The sequence below is a fragment of the Lissotriton helveticus genome, chromosome 7, assembly GCF_964261635.1.
Source record: "Lissotriton helveticus chromosome 7, aLisHel1.1, whole genome shotgun sequence".
NCBI lineage: Eukaryota > Metazoa > Chordata > Amphibia > Caudata > Salamandridae > Lissotriton > Lissotriton helveticus.
The window spans coordinates 265,817,608-265,843,448 of record NC_136068.1 but is presented as its reverse complement, the minus strand read 5'-3'; the positions used below and the strand labels follow the sequence as shown (position 1 = coordinate 265,843,448).

Sequence of the window (25,841 nt, the reverse complement as noted above, 5' to 3'; positions counted from 1 at the left end):
GGTATCGTCCAGCCTGTCACCACAGACAAGTTTCTTACCCTCTGCAGGTGAGAGCCCTTGCTCTCTCAGGCCATAAATAATGCCTGCCCCGGACTAAGGTGTTCACACCTCCACTAGCAGGAAGGCAATAATTAGCCTTAGCATATCAAGGCCAGGGGCTTCATATGCAACCTTTGATATGTGACCCCAGCTTTACCTAGACTAGGGAGATGCCACCATCTGCCCTGAGGTCTGTTTAGCACCCGGACAGGTAGGAAATGAGCTATGTTAGTAGGCATGTTGCACCAACAGGCAGGTTAGTCACACCACGAAGGTGAGCTACCTGATGTGCTCCATGAAAGAAGGGTTCCACCGTTTTGTTTTTGGTGGAATTAGGAACTCTGAGACAGGGTTATGCCCACTCCCCACAGGAAGTGGTCATATAGGGTGTGTAGTAACCCATTGGCTACTACCCTCCACTCCCCTTAACACCCGTAAATTGAGTATTTAGGTGGGCCCCTGACACCTGGGAAAGATATTCACCTTACCCAAGAAGAAGGACTTAAGAAAAGCCCAAGAAAGCAAGAAGTAAAGACTAGCTGTGGACTAGGTACCAAACACTGCCTGGATGCTCCTGTCTCGACAATTGAGATGAGGGCCTGGGTGAAATGTGTTTGGTGTCAGAGGGCAGCCATTGAAATATTTTGCAGAGCTTATGTAGGATGAAGAAGCAGGACGAGGTGACAGTGTTCACTTGTTTGCCCATTGAGAGTTTGTCGTCCTTGATGATGCCGCATGTTTTTGGCGTGGTTAGTTGGGTTGTGTGTGGGGCCCGGGTCTGTGGGCCACCAGGAGGAGTCCCATGGAGAGATCTTATTCCTAAAGATCAGGACTTTTTTTTTATCCGTGTTGAGGTTTAGGCACTTCTGTTTCAGTCAGTTTGCTGTGTTTGACATGCAGGTGGTGAAGTTGGTCAAAGAAAGGTGGTTGCTATCTGTGAGGGTGATAAAGTGCTGGGTGTCGTCTGCTTGGGTGACAATGTTGATTCCGTGGGATCTTATGACGTGGGAGTGTGGCACCTCGCAGACATTGAAGAGAGTAAGGATCAACGATGATCCATGAGGGACTCTGCAGATGAGGATCTTGGGTTCGTAAGTGCAGGAGTGGGGCCTAATGCATTCTGTCCTGTCAGAGAGAAAAGAGACAAGCCAACTCAGGGTAGGTCCATCTACTCCGGAGTTGTGGATTCTTGTGATGAGGGTGCTGTGGGAGAAGATGTTGAAGGCTGCAGAGAGGTTAAGTAGTATGAGTGCTGCTTGTTGAGGTACAAACTTGATTTTAAAAAGCCCAATTATAGATGAAGTGTCGCAAAAGGGGTAAAGTTGGTATATAATGTATAAGTAGAACAGGATCTTGGGCCTCTTAAGATTGTTTTGCATTTGGTTGTGATAAAACTATGCAGTATAATATGATATTTATTTCTGTTGTTGAGAGTAGAGACAAGCCGGGACTCTCATGGGTGCTGAAGCCCCGAGAGGGTCACCATACCCCCCATCTCCCTGAACAATTGTACAAAACAGCATACCACAACTATGTGCCACAGTATATACAGTTTAAGCAATGTTGTCATAGCTGCTAAGGTTCCAGATTGGCATGTGTGACATTTTCATAATTTCAGTGTAAGTATGAGTGACATTGCAAAGACTATGAGTGACACTTATTCACGAGCAAAATTAAGCAATGAAGAGGAAGTAAACAAATCATATATATACTATAGCACATAAACAGGTAAGAGCAGTCCGCCAGGCCATCAATCACAGAGAGAGAATCAAAGAGAGCAGCACTCGAGGGACAGTGAGTTCAGGAACCTGCTGGTCTGTGGACTGATGCTGGGTGATGAAATATAATGGGCACTGTTTTAAATAGTTTCTTGTGCATGTATTTTGCAAGAATTACCTTTTAAATTATATTGCTAAAGGACTCTAAAGCAGGTTGCGATTTTCAGTGCTACTGTGCTTCAGGATTGTGAATGCAAAAGTAGAAGAGTCAATATAATATAATGCAGATCTTACTTTAAATGAATTTCAGAAAGTCACTGCACTTGGGACCTCTAATCAGGAAAAACATCAACCTTTCACTCGCAAAGCTCATCTCACTATCCACGTCAAAATATCAAGAAAATGATCTTACCATTATCCAGGTATTGCCCGTCAAATGCCTGCTCGAGAGACCCCATGACATCTTTAGATGCAGCAGATTGGTTCCGGCTCCTATAACTTCTTTAACCAATGCAGACCCTGCGCGCTCTATTGCAGGTAGACTCTGGCCTACAGCTGGCTGAAGGCAGGCTGTAGCCACCGCGGGCCGTGGCATTTCCAGTGGGCCCCCAAGCTTGCCTCCAGTGAAAGCCGGGTGACGGGTCCAGGCCGCTGTACTGTCCTGACTCGATCTGTGAGTCCCGGGCGGGACCATCCAGTCTTTTGCCGCCGTAAAATATTGTATTCAGAAGGGAGTGGGGGTAGGGTGGGGGTAAAATAGCGCAGCACACAGCAGCCTAGGTCTGTGCGAGCGAATGCACCGTTAGCGTCACAGCCTCGTGCCATGAATATCTGTAGCGCTCCGGACGTGATTATGGCGCTCGGGCCACGGTAATATCCTGCGCTCAGACTCCCTCCGGCCATGATTATAGGCAGCCCCCTCCGGCCATGATTATAGGCAGCGCTCCCTCCGGCCATGATAAACTAGCGAGCTGCCTTTTTTAGCTCTAAACTCCCCGCGCTCCAGTAGTAGAAGCGACGTGAAGCGACGTGACGTCCCCCGCGATGACGTTCTGCTGACAGTGAGAACACGCCTCGGGAATGGAATCACCATGATACACTGAGGCTGCCCGCAGCCTTTGCTCAGCTGAGAGCCTCAGCAGGGCGCCTAAGTCACAGGCAAGCCACAGACTCTAAGTTTTATTAAGTGCTTTCTGTGACAGCCACCACACAGCATATGCGTGACAATGCATTTCAGTGCGGTAATGCGGAGTACCACACTGAAATGCGTTAGTCTAACGCGTGATGCGTGATCCTTGGCAGGACTGTGTTGTGTTTTAACATTATTACTAATAAAAAAATATTTTTAGGCAAAACTAGCCTACAAGTGGTTAAATTCCTACTAGGAAATAAAATCACAAAGACTAAGCATAGTGACTGTTAATTGTTTTCTCCTATAAAGTGCATTTTGTGAGACAGTAAATGGTGATTGCCCATGCATATTTTCAATAGATTATGATAATAACATGAAATCTGACTTTTGCACTAAAGTAATAAATGGTTGTGTGCGTTTATTACCACGTTTGTTGTAAATAAGCTGTAGTGACACATATATTAAATAGTTCTATCATATCTGAGTTGTTGCCGCTGTCCTTATTGAATAAAATAACATAACAGTATTTATTAGAAATATTGCTAGTGATCCAGAAATAGCCTGGGTTGGACAGAGGAAACCGTACAATTGAAGTGCTGACAGACACGTGCGGTGACTAATAAAGCTAAAAGGAGGAAGTTCCTTTTTTCCAAACAGTGTTTCCCGCGGTAAACAGTTGAGGTGAGAGTTGTACCAGCGTTGCCACAAAACAAGCTGGGCTGAAGGACCTTTGTGAAGGCTTGTTGAAATGCATCAGAATACAGTGTGCCAAGTAAGGAAGTATGTAATGAGAAATATTGACAAATTAAAACTGCTTTACTGAAAAGTATGTGCTTTGTATATTGTCTACTTTCACAGAAAGAGTAGCAATGCCACTTAAACCATAAAATGGATTTATAAATCAGAAACTCTACGTGAGGTTATCCGGCATCGGTTCATTTTCTTTGAGGAATTGCCGTGACACAGGTATCGAAAGCCAATTTGTATTAGAGTGACACAACCAATCACAATAGTGAGAGTGCCAGAAAAAAACTCCACTTTAATGTACATTCGCACTGAAGACCCCCTCTCCATCTGCACGGTTGCTTCTCCGCTGTATTGTAGCCACGGCCCGTGCAGGTAAGAGTGGTGAGGACGGGTGGGGGGGTATTTCGACAGACGCCGACGAGGGAAAATTAATTATTTTTAAAATTTTACGTCGTTTGTCGAATCCCCCCCCCCCCCCGACCCAGCCCCACCGCTCTTACCTGCACAGGCCACAGGCCGCGGCTGCTGGAATGTGCACCCCAACAGGAGGCTTTGCTACAGATGCTGCCTGAGGAACACCCACTCTTTCGACTTCACAATCAAAAGCTTAGGTTGTCATTATCTAAATCCACTGTGTTTTGTTTAGGTCGAGGCTACCGTCCTTTATTTCTTGATGTTGTCAGCCAAAAACAGACCAGTATCACTGATTTTCAAGTTGAAAAGCTGTGTTTTCGTGGCCCACCAACCAAGTCATCTGTCTTCAAACCATTTCGATGTGAAGATTTATTGATTAATATCTATGATTAGTAACTATTAAGCAAGTGATTTGGCATTTAAATGGCTTTGCATGCTGTTTGTTTGCACTCATGTGTTTATTCCTGATATTCAAAATCTGCAGAACTTAAGAACATTCTGATTATACATTTTCCATCAGATGTCTGAATTTGATTCAGTAATGGCTTACACAGTTGGGGCTGAACCTGGATCATCCTTAGCCAATCGCTGAAAATGCCCACATGTTTAATAAATTGTATTATCAGGATAAAACAGCTAGAATATTCAGAGAAACCTGCTTAGGGAGGTCGTTGCAGTTGGTTTCTGGTGTGGTTTTCAGCAGAATACAGTGAATGAAACATAGCAAGAAGCTGTAAGCAAAACATTTTAGTGGCAATTATGAAATTCACATGGCACTCACTCACGCCCATCCTACTTCTAGAGTCTTATTTGGGTGGATAATCATTCTGACAGCTTTGAACTCTACCAAGTTAGCCTTTACTTTGAACAACATCTGGGCTAATTAACAAGAACTCAGGCTTGACTCATTCACACTGAGAGAATTCATAATCACCCATACCAGGATCTTGCTATAAAATTCTCCCTACATGGCTTTTTCCTTATCTAGTTCCCAAGTTAGTTTACAAATCACCTGGGTACAATCAGCTTATTTGTAGAAAATCGACAATGCCACAGCTTGATCATGTTTTTGTTTACCTTTAATGTTGAATTGCCTCAGAAATAGGCAAAAGCCAATATGTGTTTATTAAAAGTGAAGGTGTTTTTAGTCAGGTTTACCATTGTGCACCAAAATACTGGCATGTGTTCTCAACATATGAAGGATTGGTTGAATGTTTTAATAAGGTGCTAACAGAAGGAGTTAGGCTAACAGTGGCTTCTAAGTTAAATATAAAAGACCATATCACTAAGATGTTGTGGCCACATCATTGTACTCCACATGGTAACACTGGGTTAATCCCATTTATATTAATGTAGAGACATAAACCATGCTTTGAGTTCAATTCATATTAATTGAAAATAAAAACACACACAACTAGAGTCTGAAGATTAGAAAGTTTGTTCAGAATGAAGCAGAAAAAAGTTAACAAGAAAATAAGTGTAGATCTAAAGTAATTACAAAATTGAGTTTGATAAAAAGAGATAGATTTGTGTCAATTGGCGAGTTTGTAAAGGTAAAACATTCGGGTAGGTGTAGAAGAGGTAATCCAAATTCTCGAGCCCTTTGTGTTATAAGAGTTGGAAGCAATTCTGTCAATTCGGAGAATAATTCATGGTGGAGTTTGAAATGGATTGCCAAATACCAAGATGAGGACGAAGGAATTTCTGATATGAGCCAGATGTGAGTGCACCCCGGTAGGAAAGACAAATATTTCTGCTGCAGAGACTCCTATGAATGTCAGTGAAAGATTTCTTTCAGGTGATGTGTGGAATTGATGTTTGTTATTCCAGTGTATTGGTGAGTGATTCGGTTATAGATGGCACTGTGTATGTTAATCCATCTGACCAATTTTGTTAACAATTTGAGGAATTGGAAAATTATAAATGGTAAGTCCCTCTGTTGTACCATTCTCTCTTTCTCTGTTTTGTGTTTCATTTCCCAGTTTTAGTTTTCCTTTAGTTGATTTTCTAGGTCTGTTCTGGTGAAAAGGAGCTAAACTCACCTCTCAGCAGACCTGCATGCTCCAACACTTTCTTTATGCTTTGATTCAGTACAGAGTGGCTGAATTTGTCTCACGCCACCAGGTTTAAAATAAAAAACCTGAGCCAAGCCAGAGCGCCTCCATCAACTATTACAGAAACTGATTTTAGCATCTAATAGAGCAGAATTCGACTGTGCCTCATTAATCACAATACATATTACATACCTGCTATTGTCCCAAGCAATTCTGATCCTCTTGAATTAAAGTTATTTTTAATATTGCATTGTTGAATTGAGATGTAGTAAAAGAGCCTCCAATTTTAGACCACACTTCAAGGTCCTGCTTTAATGGCTATTGCAATCAGTTCGATGAAAAAAATATCAACAACCGATCGTAAGGGATACTTTGTCTGTTATATAGTTGGTTAGCTTGCTTAATCAATTGGGGAAGGGTATTGTACCAACTATGCACACTCTGTCCCAAACAGGTGAGCCTGTACACACTATGCACCTACCAGCTCTCTTGGTGACGCCGTTAGGTGACAGTGCAACAGTTTTGCGTTCACATGCACATTGCTCTGAAGTTACGATTAGGAGTCTTTCTCCAGTAAGTGTATGAGGCCATTAATAATGTGGTTTATCACAGCACACCCCTGACACTTTACACTAAGCCAGACTATCCATTAACCTGCCTTCTACATAGCGTAACAATTCGAAGTATATCATTAATCACCATTAAACACAGTACTGAATACAAAGCTACCCCAATCGGATGTTAAATATCTTGTACTCTGCCTAAGCCTTTGTTAGAAACGGCTGTCTTGAACTGGCAGTGGTATGCCCCTTGTCCAAGTAGGGACCGTTCCTTATGTTCAGGATTTTTGGGTACACGAAGAAGAGAACTTGTGACTGGCCGCGTCCCACCAGCATGATTACCGAGGCTCGTCAGGTAGGCGTGGTGACGTAGGAGAGTGGAGAGGCTGTCGGCGGTGGGTGCGCGGTGCATGAGGGCTGCTGTGCTTGAGAGCCGGAGATAAGCGGGGAGCCGAGCCAAGCGAGGGCACAGTGAGACGGACGCATGTCCTGCAGCTGAGACCGGTCGATTCGCGGTAAGGTGGCAGTGCGGTAGTGCGCAACCAGTATACGCAAGGGGGTGTAGGGGCCGACTGGGAGGCAAATTTTCGTACTACCGCCATTCCCCTAACACACTCTGAAGAGTGGGCGGCTTCCTCTCTTGTCCCCCCCCTAAAAAATAAAACGCGTAGACTGCATGGCGCTCACAGCCCCACGCGTTTAGAACTCTTCCCGAGTTCTTTCCCGAGATCTCCCTGTTAGTTAATCTCCTGTAGCCCTCACAGCTCTCTGTGCTCCTGCAGGGGCTCTCGGCGGGCGCCCTAACCTCCTAGCGCCCACGCCTTTGGTCATCCCCTCACTCGCTGCCCGTTGCCTGGCTTGCTGACGGAAACTCACCAGCTCTGGGGCTGCTCCCCATTCTTGAGCCAGCCCAGGCCCCGATTATCTCACCCAGACCCTGCTGGCTCCACCCAACCCCCAGGCCTCGAGGTGCTTGCACTCGCTTCCAGAGTCTGTATAGCACGCAGCCCCAGTCGCTCTTGGACCTTCGGTCTGACCTGGAGAGGCGAGGTGGTGACAGCTGGTGGGGTCAGGGTTGGGGGGGCCCTGAGCAGGTTGGATTAGGTGAGCAGGGGGGGTGCCATTAGCTATACACTTATATAGCCACACAGCGCACAGTCATTGCACACAGCGCCTGAATCCTAATAACTTTGCCGTTGTAATAAAGCACTTGTGGCGTTGGACCTGAGAGCAATCAGAAGAGCCCAAGTCCATCCTGGAACAATGAGATCAGGAAAAGAAGGGAAGTATACAGCACCCAAGCGAAGGAAATCTAATCAACCTGACGTTGCTGAGGTTTCAGACCACGCTAACCACAGATTAAAACCTCAAAAACCCTTAAGCCTGCAGGACTTTTTTAGAAAAACGCCATCAAAGGCTGCTGAATTGCCACAACCACACGTGCAATCTCCGGAGGAAATTACCACCACAACCCCGGTTCAATCAGGGTCGACTCACTTGGCCCCATCGCAACATTGGGCACCTGAAACCAAGACGGCAATTGAGTCATCAGAAGTCTATATTTTTGGGTCTACTTATATTAACCATAACAGTAAAAATCCTCAATCTGCCCACTTCCAATCGGGCAAGTTTTTCGTGTCTCCAGCAGATGACAAGGGTTCTCCTCACTTATTGTAAACCCAGTTGGAGGACACTATGTGCACAACAGAGGCCCGCTCAGCGCTGACACAACCCACCGTCATTCGCCTGGTGACACCGACTAAGCCTCCTGTGTCCCCTCCTCAGCAAACAACGATGGCGCAAATTCATGGGCAAGCCAACCCTGTGCATTTTAACAGCAGTCAACTACCCTTAACCCCACAAACAATAACCACTTCAACAGTACCACCAGCTTTGAGTCCCCTGTACATGTTATTTTCGCCACCCGGACAAATAAAGGACCCATTGCAAAACCAGCCAGTACCGTCTGTCTTGAATGATCAACCTATGTCAGATTTGTCTCTTTTTTTCAAGACCACCCAAAGTTCCCCCAGACCCAGTCCCATCCTAAATGAAAAATTAAACACCGAAGAAAATACTGCGACCAGTGCTTGGCCACAACTCTTACAGACCCTTCAACAAACTGTTAATGCACTAAATTACCATTCGGTAAAACTGGAGGTGCAGGTTGATTTACTAAACACCTTGGCATTATTCACGTCTGGGATCGACAGCAAATTAGACAAATTAAACTCTTTAATTCTAAGGGTGCAAGCCTCTACGAAGCTTGCCCAATCAACTTGCTGTTGTTCCCCAATTATAGATTCTCTTTCTCTGCTCCCAGAATGCCTAACTACTGCAATAAGGGAAGTCAAGTTGATGAGGGGAGGAAACGTCCTCACTATACCGCCTTCCCCCTTACAGCAAGAACATCAAAAACCCACTGAAGATCCTGTTCAGCAGAATACAAACATAAATGAAGGGGTGGCGCCAAATGCAGGAATAATCACCGGCTCAGCGGAGCTGAATGGACACTCCCAGTGCGTTCAATCACAACCAAATCTGAAGGTCGAAAACGGTCCCCAACTGACACCAACTGGGCCTGTAACCAGGCTAGACCAACCTGAGCCTGGGCGAAAAGACAGCCCAGCACCTCAGATCGCTCCAATAATGGAGGCTCCCCTAGGGCTTTTTCCACCATGCAGTAAGAGAGAGCGTAAGCACCAGCGTAAAGCTAGAAACAAACTTAGGGCAAATTCCAACGTGGCCCACCAGGAACTTTTTCCTATCTTTATAAAAGCAGAAAACAAAAAATCCTCTACTAAAACCAGTGCATCAGAGCCTATGACAAACCCCAACGGAGACACCCCAGAAACACTCACCCAAGAACCAGTGAGGAGCCATCAGGACCAAAGCAAACAAACTATGGTCCCAGAAACAGTTGAGTGCAGCGCTTCCACAGAAAACACAAGGGTGAGTTCAGATAAGGCAAGCAAAATCGGTCCCAAGATGGTATCAGGAAAACCTAGGCCATCAATGGCCCTAACTCCTTCTGGAAAGGAAAATGCAGCGTCAAGACTAAATTATTCCAAAACTGTCTGTAACGATCCGAGAACCCTGACCAGCCACAGGCCACTTTTGAAGAGGGTTTCGCAACGACTGACACAACAGTTACACGAAATCAAATCAGATATGGCAGTCGAAAAATCCGACATCACGTCCATAAATGCACCGGAGTCGAGCAATAACGACCCATCGTGTCATCAGATTTTACTGGCCCCTGAATACAAATCTAAGGTGCGGCATGACATTCTTAATAGATCCAACCTGTTAAAACTAGTGGAAGGCATCCCGGGGCTAGCAGGATTGGCCACGAACAACATTGAATCCATCGAATTTCTCCCCCCCCCCCCCCGAGGCAACCAACCTTCTGAGGTTACTGTGGCGACTTTTTCATTGGCCAGCTGGGTAGCAGCTTTTCTTGAACAGAAGTCCACTCTGCGGAATTGGGGAATTAGAGTGTACCCTTATTCTACGCCAGGGTATCCAATTTCCCTGCTAACCAGACCGACTTCACCCAGTCAGTTGGCAACAATTAAAACAACAGAACGTGTGAGACCCTACTCTGTCTTAAAAAATGCGTCCGGGTCAGACGTTGAATCTAAATTTCCCGAAAAAGTTGGAGACAATGTAGAACTAAACCATTGTTGGGGGTGGCTGCCAGCGATCCTGTCTTCCAAACACTCAAATTGACCGTCTGTGGCTGAAACGCATGTAGTAAAAAACAATCCCTCAGGAAAACCCATCTCAGTGGCTGATCCACAGCTAAAAACAGATAACAGGCAAGGGCGGTCGCCCTTCTCATTGTGTTCATGGAACATTAGCGGACTCCATAACAAAATCTCAAAAGATGACACTATGGCCTTCTTGTGCAATCATGCAGCAATTGCCCTACAGGAAACCTGGGCGTTAGAGGGCCGCCCCATAGAAGGATACATTGAATTTCGGAAATCAGCGCTCAGGCTCAGCCGCTTCGGCCACCCCAAAGGCGGTCTGTCCATATACATCTCTAATAACTGAAAAGGTGTATTTAATCAACTCCTTTTCAAAGAAGATTGGTTACTAGGGGTTAAAATTAACCCGTGGAGGAGGCAGCGTTTGCTCTTCCTCATAAACGTGTATATTAACCCCAGCACCCGTACAAAAAAAGACCATCTGGCCCGCCTTTGTGAAATCATGAATGACATTGCCACTGAAAACCCCAACTCGGACCGTATTGTCACGGGGGATTTCAATACAAACTTATTTCAGGGGAATGTAGCAGACATGGAAGGGCCTGACTTGACTAACATTATTGAGGCTATGACTCAATCTAAACCTCCGATCCAAGCCTCTAACACATTGGGTGAGCTCTCCGTGACGAGATTCTACAACGCAGGCTACCTGGTAGTGAATGGAAGGTCAACCAGCGATTCACCTCCAAACTGGACCTGGTCGAATGGAAGCAAAAAGTCTTACTTAGATTTTACTATTTGTAACTCAGAACTATTTTTTAACCTGGACAGTTTTTGCATCCACTCACGGTCTGAAAGCGATCACAAGCCGCAGGTCATTTCCTTCACCACAAATCCAGAACTCCATAAAACGGCTCCTGTAACCTATAAGGGAATATACTCTGAAAATTTAAAGCTCCTCAAATGGAGTTAGTTCAACAGTCAGAGTGTTCTAAAAGTAAGCAAGGATTTTATAATAGGTAGTTTTGATCAAGATTCCTCCCCGACAGTGAAATGGTCGCAGCTCTGTCTTCATCTGATCAGCTCTTACCCAGCGACTGTGCAGGGCTCTAGCCGTACTCCACCAGTAGGGGCTGCAGCTTCTACCGTCATAAAATCATTAAAGAGAACGAGAAACAACGCTTTGAGGTCGCTCTCAAAATTCCCGGGGGAAACAGTGCTTTTTTTATTATATACCACCAAGCCCAAAAAGCATTCAGGAGGGCAGTCACCCAAGGGAAACAGGTCCAGGAAACTCAATACTGGGTGAAACTGGTGTGGGAAAGCAAGCAAAAAAACTCAAGGAAATTCTGGTCTCTTGTTAACCGCACTAATCTGAACCTGATCAATTCCGGTTCAGTGAACATTCAGGAAGCGGAATGGGCATCATATCTAACGGATCACTTTCAGGCACAAGATCACCACGATCGTACAAGATCAGCCAGGGTATATGGCACTGGCGCTGGCGCATTACCGAGTACTCCTTTCGACACAACACAGGGGTTCGCCTCGGTATATGTATTAACCGAAGAACGAGTTGTCAATGCAGTGACAAAAGGGAGACAAGACGGAGCACCAGGCCCGAATGGCCTGCCACAGAGGTTATTTAAATCGGACATTCCTTTCTGGTCCATGGTGTTATTAAACCTCTTCAACTATACTTTGAGGACACTGACAATCCCGGACTCATGGCGGGGCGCAATTATTCACCCCATTCATAAAGCCGTATCACGAGCCGCCCCTAATAACTATAGATGAATTGCCCTTCTGGACATAGAGGCGAAACATTATGCAGGGCTCATCTTGGAGGACCTTAGGCAATGGACAAAGGATCATAATCTGATTCCTCTGAATCAAACAGGGTTTGTTGCCAATTCAGGAACCATGACAAACCTACTAGCAGTTTCCACCATCATCGACAAAGCTCTCTTAACATCTAGGATGGCATTTTGCTGCTTTGTCGATTTTAAAGCAGCGTTTGATAGGGTGCCCAGGGCGGCACTCTGGAAAAACTGAGCCAGTGGGGAATTCCAGATAAAATCCTGACCCTATCATTCAACTGCATTCTAATACATGGGTTCGAGTGAAGTTAGGGTCCGGCACGCATCTCTCGCGAAAAATCATGACCTCACGTGGCGTCAAGCAGGGATGCGTGCTGGCCCCCCTTCTCTTCAACCTATTTATAGCTGATCTGTCAAGTACCTTAGATAAGGTAAACAGTCACCCGCCCAAAGTAGGAGGTATGGCATCATGTAATCTCTTATATGCCGATGACCTGGCCCTGTTCAGCCTCACAAGGGTAGGGTTACAAAGGCTCCTTGACTCATTAACGCAATATACGATCAGCAATCAATTAGAAATTAACATGAAAAAGACCTTGATAGTTCCATTTGGTAAGAAACGTTATTGTGGTGGTGGCTGGTCAATTAATAAAATAAGTCTTTCAAATGGCCGATCATATAAATATTTAGGTGTCTATCTGGACTCCAAGGGCTGCTTTACAAAGCAGAGTAATGTGATCGCTGCCAAAGCCTCGGCTCTAGTGGTATCTTTGGCTAAGCTATCGAAGAAACTTTCAGGTCCAACCTTTTTTCCTCAATCGGAAGTTCTTAGAGCAAAGATCGGGCCTACACTTTCATATGGCATAGAGATCTTCAAAGGTAAAATGAACACTGTTTTAAATAAACACACAACTAAAATCTACAAAAAGGTACTTCATTTGCCGAGTACCGCATCCCCTGCACAGATTAGATTAGAGCTGGGGTTAACCAATTACGAAGCCTCTAATGTTGGCACATATCTCAAGCTTTGCCATAAATTAAGACAGGCTAAACCAGGTACTCTAGAATCTCTAGTCTGGAAAGAAATTAATGAGATCAATCCAGGGGGATCATTTGGCTGCCTTTTGAACGATTACATCCATCAAATGTCAGCTGCCGACCTCTGGGCCCTTAACCCCAGTCAGACTGCTTTTAAAAACACAATTAAAAACTGTGTAAGATTGACATCCCTTGCTACAGATAAAGCTCTTCTTACGAAACGCAGTCATTCCTGGGCAGTAGTCAACTCTTACAAACGGCTATCCCCTGCCATGTACCTCTCTACGACATTTTCACTCAATTTAAAGCATTGCCTTATTGCCCTAAGAATGGGAGATTGGCGCTTTCTTCAAAATCTACCCACCTGGCGCCGTAAGAAGGAGGATACAACATGTAGAGGATGCAGGTTAGCAACAGAAACAATTTTGCATGTGCTCTGTATCTGTCCCTCTTTCAATTCTCAACGCAGGTGTTTGCTTAGGTCAGAATGGAACAGGTTGGGAGTTCGGACTTGTAGGCATGCCATTATTGTTGCTTTGTCTTCGGATAATATTGTTTTAAATATAAAATTGGCCAAATTTATTCAGCAAGCGTACTGTAATTTAGATAAAATGGAAACTGCTGAGGCCCCGTTGCTCACTGTTTAGATTGAATATGTACTTTAATAGAACTTGTAACGACTGGGAGGGTAATACCACAATTTGAAATTTTGTAGCAAGTATGCTTATGGTCATATTTTACTCTTTCTACTGTTTTAATTATTTTTTATTCATAAAACTGTACATAATGTGATTTGGGAAAACTTGTTTTTATATCTAAATAAAGGAATTGCTACTACTACTTATGTTCAGGATAAGGAGATTACACACAAACAAGATAATCCCTGCTCACCCCTTTGATAGCTTGGCACGAGCAGTAAGGCTTATCTCAGAGGCAATGTGTAAAGTATTTGTACATTACACACACAGTAACACAGTGAAGACACTACAAATGGACACCACACCAGTTTAGAAAAATAAAGTATTTTTATTTAAACCAATCAAGATCAAAACTACAAAAATCCAACATACACAACTCAAAATATCACTTTTACAAGGTTTTAGCAATTCTGTCCATAGGAAACTGCGGTGATATTACACAAAGTGCCTTTAGATGCTTCAAAATTCACAAGGCAGAGCAGCCGCAGAGGAAAGAAGCATACGAAAACACAGCGATGCATCAGTTTTTGAGTCCTTTGTGAGGCTATGCATCAGTTTTGCTGCATGCAGGAAATAAAGTGCAATAGCATATTGATTCTGGACTGTAGTGGTAAGCAAAGCACCGAAAACCGACATGGTTCTGGTCTGCGGGCGATGCGTCTGAAAATAGTCGCTCACAGATGCGATGCATGGAAATATGGACTCGCTGGAAGTCTGCACCAATCAGGTGTTGAGTGGATTTCTTCCGCGGTTGTCCAATTATGAGTCAGTTCTTTCAGCTGCACAGTGGGGCCTGCGTTGGAGTCAGTGGTTTAATCTCGAATCTCAGCGACCAGTGCGCTGAACTCAGGTTGTGGCAGTTTCTTCGGCCATGGGCAGGTGCTGCGTCGATTTTCTCGACCGCACAGCGGAGGTGTGTGAAAATTCTTCTCACACTGCCATGCTGTATCAGAAAAACAGGCACTGAAAGGGTGATGCATCCATTTTGATGGTTTCTTGATGCTTTTTGCCGCAGGAACAACCTCCAAGGGCCAAGAACTGGAACTGGCTCCACAAGGCAGGTCAGAACTCCCAGCAGTAGAACTCAAGGAGGATGCAGGTGTAGTCTTTGTGTCCCTGAGACATATTAACAGGAGGCAACCTCTACTTCAAGCCCTTGGAGAATTTTTAAGCAGGATACAGCAAAGTAAACCTGCAGTCCTTTCCACTGCCCACAGACAGAAGCAGCAATTGCAGGCCAACCCAGCAAAGCAACACAGAGCAAAGGGGCAATATTTCTCTTGACCGCTTTTAGTTCCTCTTATTGGCAGGGTCCTCTTAGTCCAGATGTGTTCTTCAAGTCTGGGGTTTTAGGTCAAATACTAATACCCCTTTTGGCCCTTTAAGTGGGCCTACTTCAAAATAAAGTCTTTGTTGTTTACAAGTTCTTGCTTTGCCCAGCCTTGGCTCCAGATACACAAGGGAGTGGCAACAGCTTTGTGAGAGGACAGGCACAGCCCTATTTAGCTCTATTTGGCACCTCTATCCACCACACTAGCTCAGGAAGACCCGTCAGCCTGGTGATGGTTCATCAGGATATGCAGGATATGCAGGACCCACCTCAGCTCCCTTTGTTTGACTGTGTAGAGTGAATGCTACCTTGGGCCTACCTTAGATCAATCAATCAATCAGAGTACTTGTAGAGCGCGCTACTAACCCGTGAGGGTCTCAAGGCGCTGAGTGGGGGAGGGGGGGGGGGAGTGCTGCTACTGCTCGAAGAACCAGGTTTTGAGGAGTCTTCTGAAGGTGATTAGGTATTGGGTCTGCCGCATGTGGGTAGGGAGGGTGTTCCAAGTTTTGGAGGCGAGGTGGGAGAAGGATCTGCCGCCGGAGGTCGTTCTTTGGATGCGGGGGCCAGCGGCGAGGGCGAGGCTGCCGGAGCGGGCGGGTGGGGGTGTAGAAGCTGAGCCTGCTGTTCAGGTAGGCTGGTCCGGCGTTGTGGATTGATTTGTGCCCGTGGATGAGGAGCTTGAAGATGATCCTCTTGTCGACGCGGAGCCAGTATAGGTCTCTCAGGTGGGCGGTGATGTGGCTGCGGCGGGGGACGTTGACGATCAGTCGGGCAGAGGCGTTTTGGATGCATTGTGGTCGTCGTAGGTGTTTGGAGGTGCCTTTCATGTAGTAAAAGGGAATGTTAAAACCTAGCAAGTGAATGTACTTGCCAGGTCGACATGGCAGGTTACAACTGCTCTCACAGACACTACAGTGGCAGGCCTGAGACACGTTTACAGGGCTACTCATGTGGGTAGCACTACCAGTACTACCGTCCCACTAGTAGCATTTGATTTAAAGGCCCTGGGCACCCATAGTGCACTTTGCTAGTGACTTGACAGTAAATCAAATATGCCAATCATGGAGAACCAATCAGAATCACAATTTATACACAGAGCATATGCACTTTAGCACTGATTAGCAGTGGTAATGTGCCCAGAGTCGTATAGTTAAAAAAGAGAGTAAGAAAAATAGGAGGCAAAAGGCAAAAAGTTTGGAGATAAACCTGCAAAGATGGCCAGGTCCAACAGCCTCGATATAGTGTTATTATTATTCATAGGTATTCTTCTATGCTAGTATGTGGAATGTGTTCTCTTTATGTCATTACATAATTACCATCCAAGTCTATAGTGAAATGAACTATAATTTGCCTTAATCGAATTGATTGGGTTTGACCGGGTTGATTTTCTGATCAGTTGTTACAGTATGTATATCACTTGTTTGATGCCAGTTTATGAATAATATTGTCATATGGGGTAGAGCCCAATAGTCAAGCATTTATTATATGGTAAGACAATGTTCACATCAAGATACTTCCTTGAAAGCCATGACATTTCCATACAGCAATATAGTGTGACCATGCCTCTGATAAGGATGGTAAAGCTATGAGACAAGATTAGATTGAAACTTTTGCTTCTGTTAAAAAGGCACCTACCGCAATAAACCAAACAGGATCTGCAATAAAGAAATTTTAATGGAATGATTAACTTGAGGAAATACACTTGTGAGTGGAGAACCATCACTGTGTCAAGTTCTTAATGTGTTTTTCCATCATGATTATTAGAGTCAAAATATTAGAAGGTAAGAATTTCAAATACAGTTTAATTATGATAAATTACATGTTTTGTATTCAGTAGAGTAGGCCTCTGTTCCAAAATTTTAGAAAGTGACAATTGCTAATTTTGCAAAATGAAATCACACAAGTTTGCTTGTTCTTTATTATAATATTGTTTCTTTAGGAAATCAAATGTCCAAGTTTTCTAAATATCAAGTTTATAGGAATAGATTATTAGTGGTATCCTGGTTTCATTTTGCCAGATAATACCTAATTTTTGTTGTAAAATTCTGAATATACAAATAATGTGTATGAATTTTCTTTCTCTCTAGGCTGTATTTTCTTCTGTATTTTATTTTGCTTCAGTTCCACTGTACCAAGGTTTCCTCATTATTGGGTAAGTGATTAAATATTTACTACAATCACATAAGCAGCTTACTACTGGAAATGTGTGTAGAAGATCAATGTTAAAAGTAATGTATACATGTGAATACAATTAGAACTGCAAAATCTAGCATCTACTGTAGCAAGGAAGAAATTGTGTTTAGAAACGGTATAAAGCTAAAATTAGCACACAGACCACATTAATTGATGCCTAGTGGAAATGACAAAGCAAATAGTAACAAATTGTAGGAAAAAATAAGTTTAATGTCCTGAGGGCAGGATCAAACCTGCAATTGAGAAATTAAAATAGGATTATGCATAACAAAGAAGAATGTATGCTCTGAAACAGATGAGGTTGAAGTTATGAACAAGTTGCTATGTTTTATAGTTGGCCAGCTTAATGTGAATATGAATGTGAATGTGAATATTATTTAAAAGTAAGATAAACTGTCCCCACCCTCACTGGTGTTTGTGAGGGCGGGGGTGCTTCATGTCTCGCAAGTAGCGGAAAGTAGGAGAAAATTCAGCCACCTGGTTAGTGAGGTAGAATGTTTATGATTTCATGTAGTAGGATGCATCCTGATGCGTTGTGTGTGTTTTTACAGTTGTACATGCAGACGCTGCTTTAGAACAACTAAAATATCTTGCAATTTCTGAAAACAATGATTGATATTTTCTTCTGGGTAACAAAACCATGGTCTTGTTAATTTTTACCACTTGGAGATAATTTAGGGCCCATTTGCAGATGTGCTGGGTGTGTGGATGTAGGACGGCCCCACCTAGCAGTTTGCAGACATCCACAGTAAGAGAGGGGACCTCCTCCAGCTAACCTTTCCACTGAGGCCTACATTATGAGTTGTCCTTTAATCCTGATGACCAAGTTGCCAGTTTTGGGATTTATTCAAGCGTGCTAGAAAATAAAAAAAAGTTGCAGAATTTTCTAAACATTTACTACATGCACAATTTGATTTGACTTATCATTTTTTAAAATCTACATATTTTAGTGTTCATTTCTATCTTTCATGTTTTTTTAGAATTTCACCCTGTCCGTTCCCTGTAAATTCTCTATGGTTACTTTATGACTCTGATTTTACATGAAACGGTTAGGTTGAAATGAAATCACAGGTCATAGACAACATACTCTCTAGGTACATACAGTAGAGTTAACAGGTAATTTAAAGAACCCATACAAAGATCAGAAAGAAAATGTTACAAAAACTTCAGACAGTCTCATAATGTCAAAAATTATCTATCAATGTAGATGTTGAAATACTTATAGACAAATCTGACAAAAACACAGCAGTCCGTGTTCCTTGGGACCATCGAAATCAAATCACAATAAGCTTTCCAAAGTCGACCTGAATTATGACTCAGATATCCGTTTTAAATATTAGAATAGATTCTATTACATCCAGGTAATCCTTGTGTTTCTTTCTGAAAATACACACTTTTTTTTTTTTACAGTGTGAACATGATCTGATAGTGACATCTAGCCACAGATTCCTTACCTTTGAATATTCCCAGGCATCGGACTGGATCTGGAAGATTTTTTAGCAGTATCCCTGTGTGCTGGTCGGTGGCATTCGGCTTGTGTCGTCCACGCCACCTATGAAGGTGCCTCCTCAGTGCGCTGATGTCAGTTCTTTTCTTTCCACGTCAGATAACACTGTTCTGGACTGAGCTACCCCTTTTTTCTCTTGGTTTGAGGATGTCACCCCAGAATCTGGCTAATTACAAACCATGTGGGGCCTTTCACAGGCAAATGTCGGGGACAGACCCCCACTTGGTGTGTTTGGGGTGCCTGCAGCCAGGGCCGGACTAGGAACCCAAAGCAGCCTTGGCAATGTTTTTGGACCAGCCCCTGAGGATGGGGAGGGGACAAGTATGAAGCACTGCTGTTGTTGTAACTAGGGGGCCAATATTGCAGCACTGCTGCAAAACCGTCCCCCACCACTGTAACACTGGCCCCCACCCTTCCAGCATCACTGGGAAACGCCCAATGCCTGCTACGGCCAGTCTGACCCTGCCTGCAGCGGGACACAACTCCAAGACATCAAAGGACTGCCACGCCATGCACCCAGAGGTACAGAGCATACGATCCCTCAAGATCCTCGTCACCCGACATCAGAAGACACCATGGCATTCAAAGTCCCATGTGCGCGGGAGGTCACAGGATCGGTCGCGGAGCCCCTCCTAATGTTCCTCCTCACATTCAAAGTCATCGGGGAAATCCTGGAATCACAAGAGGTAAAAAGCCCAAACATTTGTCGACTCTCTCGCATCCATCTCAGTAAACCGAGGGTACAAGGTAATATCGGCACTCCAGGCACTGTGAGTTGTTGGGGCCTGAACTTGGGTCCGCCATGTACTTCCCCGATTTTGCTGGAGCGACCTCCGCCCAGGCAAAGGAATTTTATAAGGCTATGAGCTGAATTCTTGGGCAGCCCAGCCCCTCTGACCTACCTTTAGGCCTGACAGGCACGGGAGGGGCCCCCACTGGATGCACGCCGGCAGGTTGACCCCTCAACGCCAGTCGGGCTGCAAGGATCACTCGCTGGTTCCGGAGCAAAGCACCCACTGAGACTGAGACTTTCTTTGGTGCCTGCTCCAGTGCTAAAGTCGCCGATGCTCCTAGGCGGCGAGATCCCCATCGACATAACTGAATCTGACTTGGAGCAATGGACAGCATCCGGCACCGACCAAGGACATCCTCCCTTGAGTGGACGCAGTGCCTTATTTAATGGATAGGCCAGGAGAGGAAGTTGTTTGGGAGGGGTCTATGAACCCTTATGGAGAAGGCCCAGTTAAGAAGGACAACTGATATGAGGAACTGGATGAGGCCTGTGCATTGAACATCTCACTTGGCACTGGCCTGGTTTCCTCTCCTGCTGTGGCTATGGAGGAGGGAGCCTCTTTCAATATGGTGGTGTGCAGGTCCTGGATTTTAACCTGTCCTCCGTGGCAGTCGAGACTAACATTTTGACAGAGGTGTTCCAGCTGGGACTTACCCCTTCAGAACCCTTACTTCCATTTAATGAAGCTCTTATGGATGTCCTAATTGTAGCTTTGTGGAATCCCTGTACAGGGGCTTCTGTAAATAGGACTGCCACCATTTCCCCACTCCGTGGGATCCCAGTTTCCTTACCCAGCACCTCACCCCAGAGAGCTTGGTGGTCCAAGCCTCCTCATCCTGTATTCACCTTGGCACATTCCCTACCACTCCACCGGACAGGCAATCCGAGAGGCTGGACACCTTTGGTAAGAAAATGTTCTCTTCCACCAGCCTGGCACTGCGGTCTGTGAACACTGTGTGTCTATTGGGCCATTATGCCCCTACACTATGTAACTCAGTTGCGTAAGTGCTGCCAGTGGCACCGGAGATGCGGCAAAGTGCTCCATCAGATGTAGAGTTGACATGACCAACTCACTAGGTAGAGCAACTTCATCGTTGGTAGCCTTACCGCACCACGCCTGGCTGAGAACATCTGTTTTTACAGGCGATGTCCAGGCTTTCCTCATGAACATGTCCTTTAATGCTCTCTCTCATTTGGAGACAATGCGGATTCAGCAATGGAGCTCTTCATGGACAGCAGAGCTAACGGCAAGGTCCTTGGGCCCCTCGTCAACCCCAATCCGCCTTCCGCTCCCTTCGTGGCTATAGAAGAGGTCTCCAACTGCACCAATACCCTCCCAGCCACCACGGCCAGCTAGCTTCCAAGACTTTTCTTGACTGAGGGCGCGGGTCCCACAGACCATGTGGGCCAGGTGACCAGCAGTCAAGTTAGTACACCCGCCTCACCCCTGGCAGCTCCTGCCTCCAAGCCCCTTTAGTCTGCCCTCAGACCATCATCGGCACCCTGTGGGAGGCAGGATGTGCCATCACCTACTTCGGTAGCAGTCTGTAACATCAGACCATTGGGTACTAGAATTAATCCAAGGGGTCTACTGCCTCCCCTTTGTGACATCCCCTTCACCCATCTCACTGACTTACGATCGTCTGTCTGAGGACCATCTCTCCTTGCTGCATCAAGAAGTGCAGGTTCTCTTGACCAAGGGAGCTACAGAGAGGTTGCTATTCCCGTTCCTTTCTTGTGCTAAAGAAGGGCAGAAGACTTCGTCCTATCCTAGATTTGCACCTTCTCAAACAATCTCTTGAAGGAGATATTCAAAATGGTCACGCTCGCATAAGTTTCTTCTTCCCTGGATCAGAGGACTCTGGTTTCTGGCTGAGTCCAAGCTTTACATAAACCTTTTTTAGTTTTGCATGAACAGCTTGGCATTAAAAGCCTTTCTTCCTTCGATCAAGGGTGGCTAGTGCAGGTATTCATGGAAAACACCACTGCCTTGTCGTACTGCAACAAACAGGGCAGGGGTGGTGTCATGGACCCTGTCTCAAGAGGCTCTGTGCCTCTGGATGTGGCTGGAACGTCAGGGCTCCCAGGGCAGACAAACTCAGCTGAAGATGCTTAGTGGATCACGAATTGCATCTTCACCCGGAGGTGGTCCAAGGTATCTCTCAGCACTGGGGAGAGCCTTGGTTAGATCTGTTTGACTCCGTTGAGAAGGCGCAATGTCAGCTGGTCTGTGCACTGGAGTTTCCTGAGCCATTCTTACTCGGAGATACTTTTTGTCTCAAGTGTTGCTTTGGCCTCCAGTATGCCCTTCTGCCAATACCACTCCTGCCCAGAGTTCTCAAGAACATCAAGAACAACTGAACCCAAGTCATTCTTGTGGTTGCCAATTGGGCACGAAGAGTCTGGTATCCCGAGCTGTTGAGCATGACCATCAATCCTCTATGGGAGGATCTTCCGTCGCAGCAACAGGAAAGATTTCTGCCCCTGAACCGGTGCACCCTCCACCTCCATGCATGGACATTGAGCAGCAACCATTGACAGCTTTCAGCCTTTCTCCTGAAGTCTGTGATGTTATTCTGGCAGCCAGGCTTCTCTCCACCAAGATGATATACACCTGCAGGCAGGAAAAATTTGTATCATGGTGTGCCTCCCACAATATCGACCCCCCCTTATCTGCACCTTTCTTACAAGTTCTTTTGTTTGCAATGTCTTTGGCCAAGCAGGGCTCTGCTTTGGACACAGTTAAGGGTTACCTGTCTGCCACCTCAAGGTTTTTGGGGTTGACGGACCAACCATCTCTTTTTAAGTCAGCTGTTGTGGCTAGGTTCCTTAAAGGCCTGCAACATATGTTGCCACCTAAGCTTTTTATCATTCCTCAGTGGGACCTCAACCTGGTCCTTACCTTTCTCATGTGTGCACCATTGGAGCCTTTACATAATTTGATCTCTTAGGCTGCTGACCATTAAAACTGCCTTTTTAGTGGCCAGGAGGGTCAGCGAACTACAAGTGCTCTTGGTGCACTCTCTTTATACCAACTTTTACAAACTTATACAAACTGATGCTCTGGATATGTGCCTCCTTCCTTCCAAAGATTGTTACTCCTTCCATATAGGCCAGAACATCATCCTGCCTACCTTTTTTTGTTCCACCTCATCCCTCCAAAGAAGAGGATTGACTCCACTGCTTGGATCCAAAAATAGTGTTGTCATTCTAACTTGACTGCACAAGAGAATTCTGGGTAGATGAGCAATTTTTCGTGGGTTTTGCGGCAGCAAAGAATGGGAAAGTTGTACAGAAAAGAAACATCTCATGGTGGATTGTCATGTGCATTAAGATCTGCTTTGCATTGGCCTAGAAACAGCCCCTTGAGGGCTTTTTAGGATCACTCTACCAGAGCCAGGGCTGCGACCACTACATTAGGCTGCAGTGTTCCTCTGCTGGATATCTGTCAAGCAGCAACTTAGTCATAACTTCATATGTTAACAGAACTTTACTGTATATACGTTCGTTCGGTCCTACACGACTTTTAGGTTAAATCAGATTCGCAGACCTACCTCCGGGGAGGTATTGCTTTTTGTATCTATTCAAAGGTAAGGAATCTGTGGCTACAAGTCTCCATCAAATGAATAATTTATGGGAATGCCTTATCTGATAGACTTAATCTAGCAGTAGATTCCTTACTGACCCTCCTATCCTCCCTGCTCTGCAAACCGGTTCAGGTATAAGGGATTACACTTTTCAAGGCCTTAATCTTTTCCACAGCACAGGTCAATTTTCATTGAGGCTCCGCGCTCATGTGACAGGCCCCAGGTGGAATCAGCCGGATCCTTGGGTGACATCCTCACACCAGGAAATTCATTCTCAGAAAAAAGTTCGACAAAAAGTTGAAAAAGGCCAGTCAAAGATGACTGATTAGTAACTCAATTCAGATCAGCGCTATCTGGTGCAGAAAGGAAAGAACTAACATTAGCGTGCCAAGGTGGCACCTATGTAGGTACAGTGCACCTCACTTCCAGCAAGAATGCCACCAACGCTTAGTCAAATGATGCCACCTACCGGTGCACAGGGGTACTGCCCAAAAATCTTCCGGATCCAATCTGTCGCCTAGGAATATTCAAAGGTAAGGAAACTGCACTAGATAGACTTTCTACCAGATAAGGCGTTACCGAAGGTAAGTAACTTGTTCTTCTGATGGATACTTCTTCGAACTGATTGCTCACCTCATGAATATCCCCCATGCACCAGACAGGATCCTGAAACATTTACTCCAGCAATAACTCTCCAGCACCACCAAGTGGCCCACACAGTTTCAGCAGCCACTTTGCACAAACGTGAGTGATGACACCAAGACATATAAGGTGCCGACTGACACACTGGCATCAATTCTTGTTAATCCATGCCCCATCATGGGTCTAAAGCACTCTAGGTGCTTCATGGACAAAATTATTATGTTATTTTGCTATTAGTTCAAATCTCTTCAAGTAAGGTTTCAGGGTTTAAACTCTATCACAGGTGAAGTTAAAATACATCTTTGTCAGATCTGCATGATGTCAGCATGTGGTGTCTTAACTCTGACCATGGCCCATTAGCCTGTAATTCCTGCATGAAGATGCACCTGAAAGCCATCAGAAAATTGGAAGCCACGTAGTTTTTGGACAAGCCCTTTAAGAGCACCCAAAGTGGTCCTTCAGATATACCAGTCTTCCAAGAGATATTGCTATAAAAAAGACTTAAAGTGTCACAGTAATGAGAAGTCCTCTTTTGGAGGAAACATTCAGTTTCTGGGAACATTTGGAGACAAGACTCTATTCCCAATGACAGTCTCTTCCTCTTCATTAGAACTGGTTCCAGTACTTAAAAGATCACACCAGAGTTTCAGGCTCCACCTGCGGACCCTGAGCAGATCATAGACTCTTGTCAGGTCATGCTGAACATACTCAGTACTGAGCGCTATACTCTTGTCCACTTCACCAGGGTGGGCCTTCTCCAGGAGGTTTGGTGATTATGACTCATTCATAAGGTGAGGAATCTTTGCGAAGATGTATCCTTTGAAAGAAAAAGTTACTTTCCTTTGGTAACAGTATTTCTGCTGGATACTATTTCTTCCTGCAGATGCCCCGCCTTCTTCCATTTTTCCCTGCAAGCTAGTGCCTTTATTAATAAGATCACACATTATGCAATGTATTATCAGTGCAGTTTGTTTTCTCTTGGTTCCTTTCCACATGCCTCATTGGGGCATAGAAAAAGCACCAGGAATTGATGCCAGCATCCACTCGATACCTTATAAGTCACCCTGGCACCAAAATAAGTGATACTAGGCCTTCCAAAGGATCACAAGATGGGGACCAGCAGATCTGTGCCTTCAAATGACCTAGCACCTGCGCGTTGTAGTTCTGGGGACATGGGAGAAGCTTGGGCCTGTCACAGCTGAAGAAAAGAAAGTCTTCACGGAGCTGGGAGCAGAGGGAAAGAAAACTATGAGTGGAGTGACTCACACAGGCAACAATGCCTGCTTCATATTCTGATAGAGGTATTTCTATCAAACAAGGTTTTGGCACTAATTCCCCAGAGATGTGGTCATGCTTGTGCTGTGCACAGTACTTTGTTTTTACTGGGGACAGATTATGCATCTCACCGTTGCTTTAGAGTCTGGCGTTTTCTGAATGTTAAGGGGTCACTAGGAATTTGTCAGTTATCAGGTTCCATTTTTTGTTGTTTTATTTATTTTTTATTGACCAAAATGTATTCCTGTGGAAAAATGTTGAGGTCCAGTTATATCTCACAGTTTTTTTTGCTAGGCCTTTCATACCCTCTTTTGCTATTCTATTCACTTCTACGTTTCTTTTTGGTTCAGTATTTGTATCTCGCCATGCAAGTGTAGGAAAAAGAGGATGAAGGTGTTGAAGTGGAGGATAATATTTTAGTAAATCCAAACAGTGAATAGTCTGTTTATTGTGCTCTTAATTTGAAAAGTACGATATAAAAGGGGATAACAGAAAGATATAAATACACAGACACACATCCATCCATGCAACCAAAATGTCCTGCCCTTTGCAACTTCGTAGTACTTATTTTATGAACGTTT

The 25,841-nt window shown here is 44.9% G+C and overlaps 1 protein-coding gene across 1 annotated transcript in view; it reads left to right on the top strand.

The window, feature by feature from the left end:
* The window catches only part of ATP9A (ATPase phospholipid transporting 9A), a 510,313-nt gene that overhangs the window by 388,632 nt on the left and 95,840 nt on the right, over positions 1 to 25,841 (top strand). Inside the window, exon 24 of the mRNA XM_078652049.1 lies at positions 17,351 to 17,415. Coding sequence (XP_078508175.1) covers positions 17,351 to 17,415 — 65 coding nt within the window. The remainder of the gene's footprint in view (positions 1 to 17,350; positions 17,416 to 25,841) is intronic.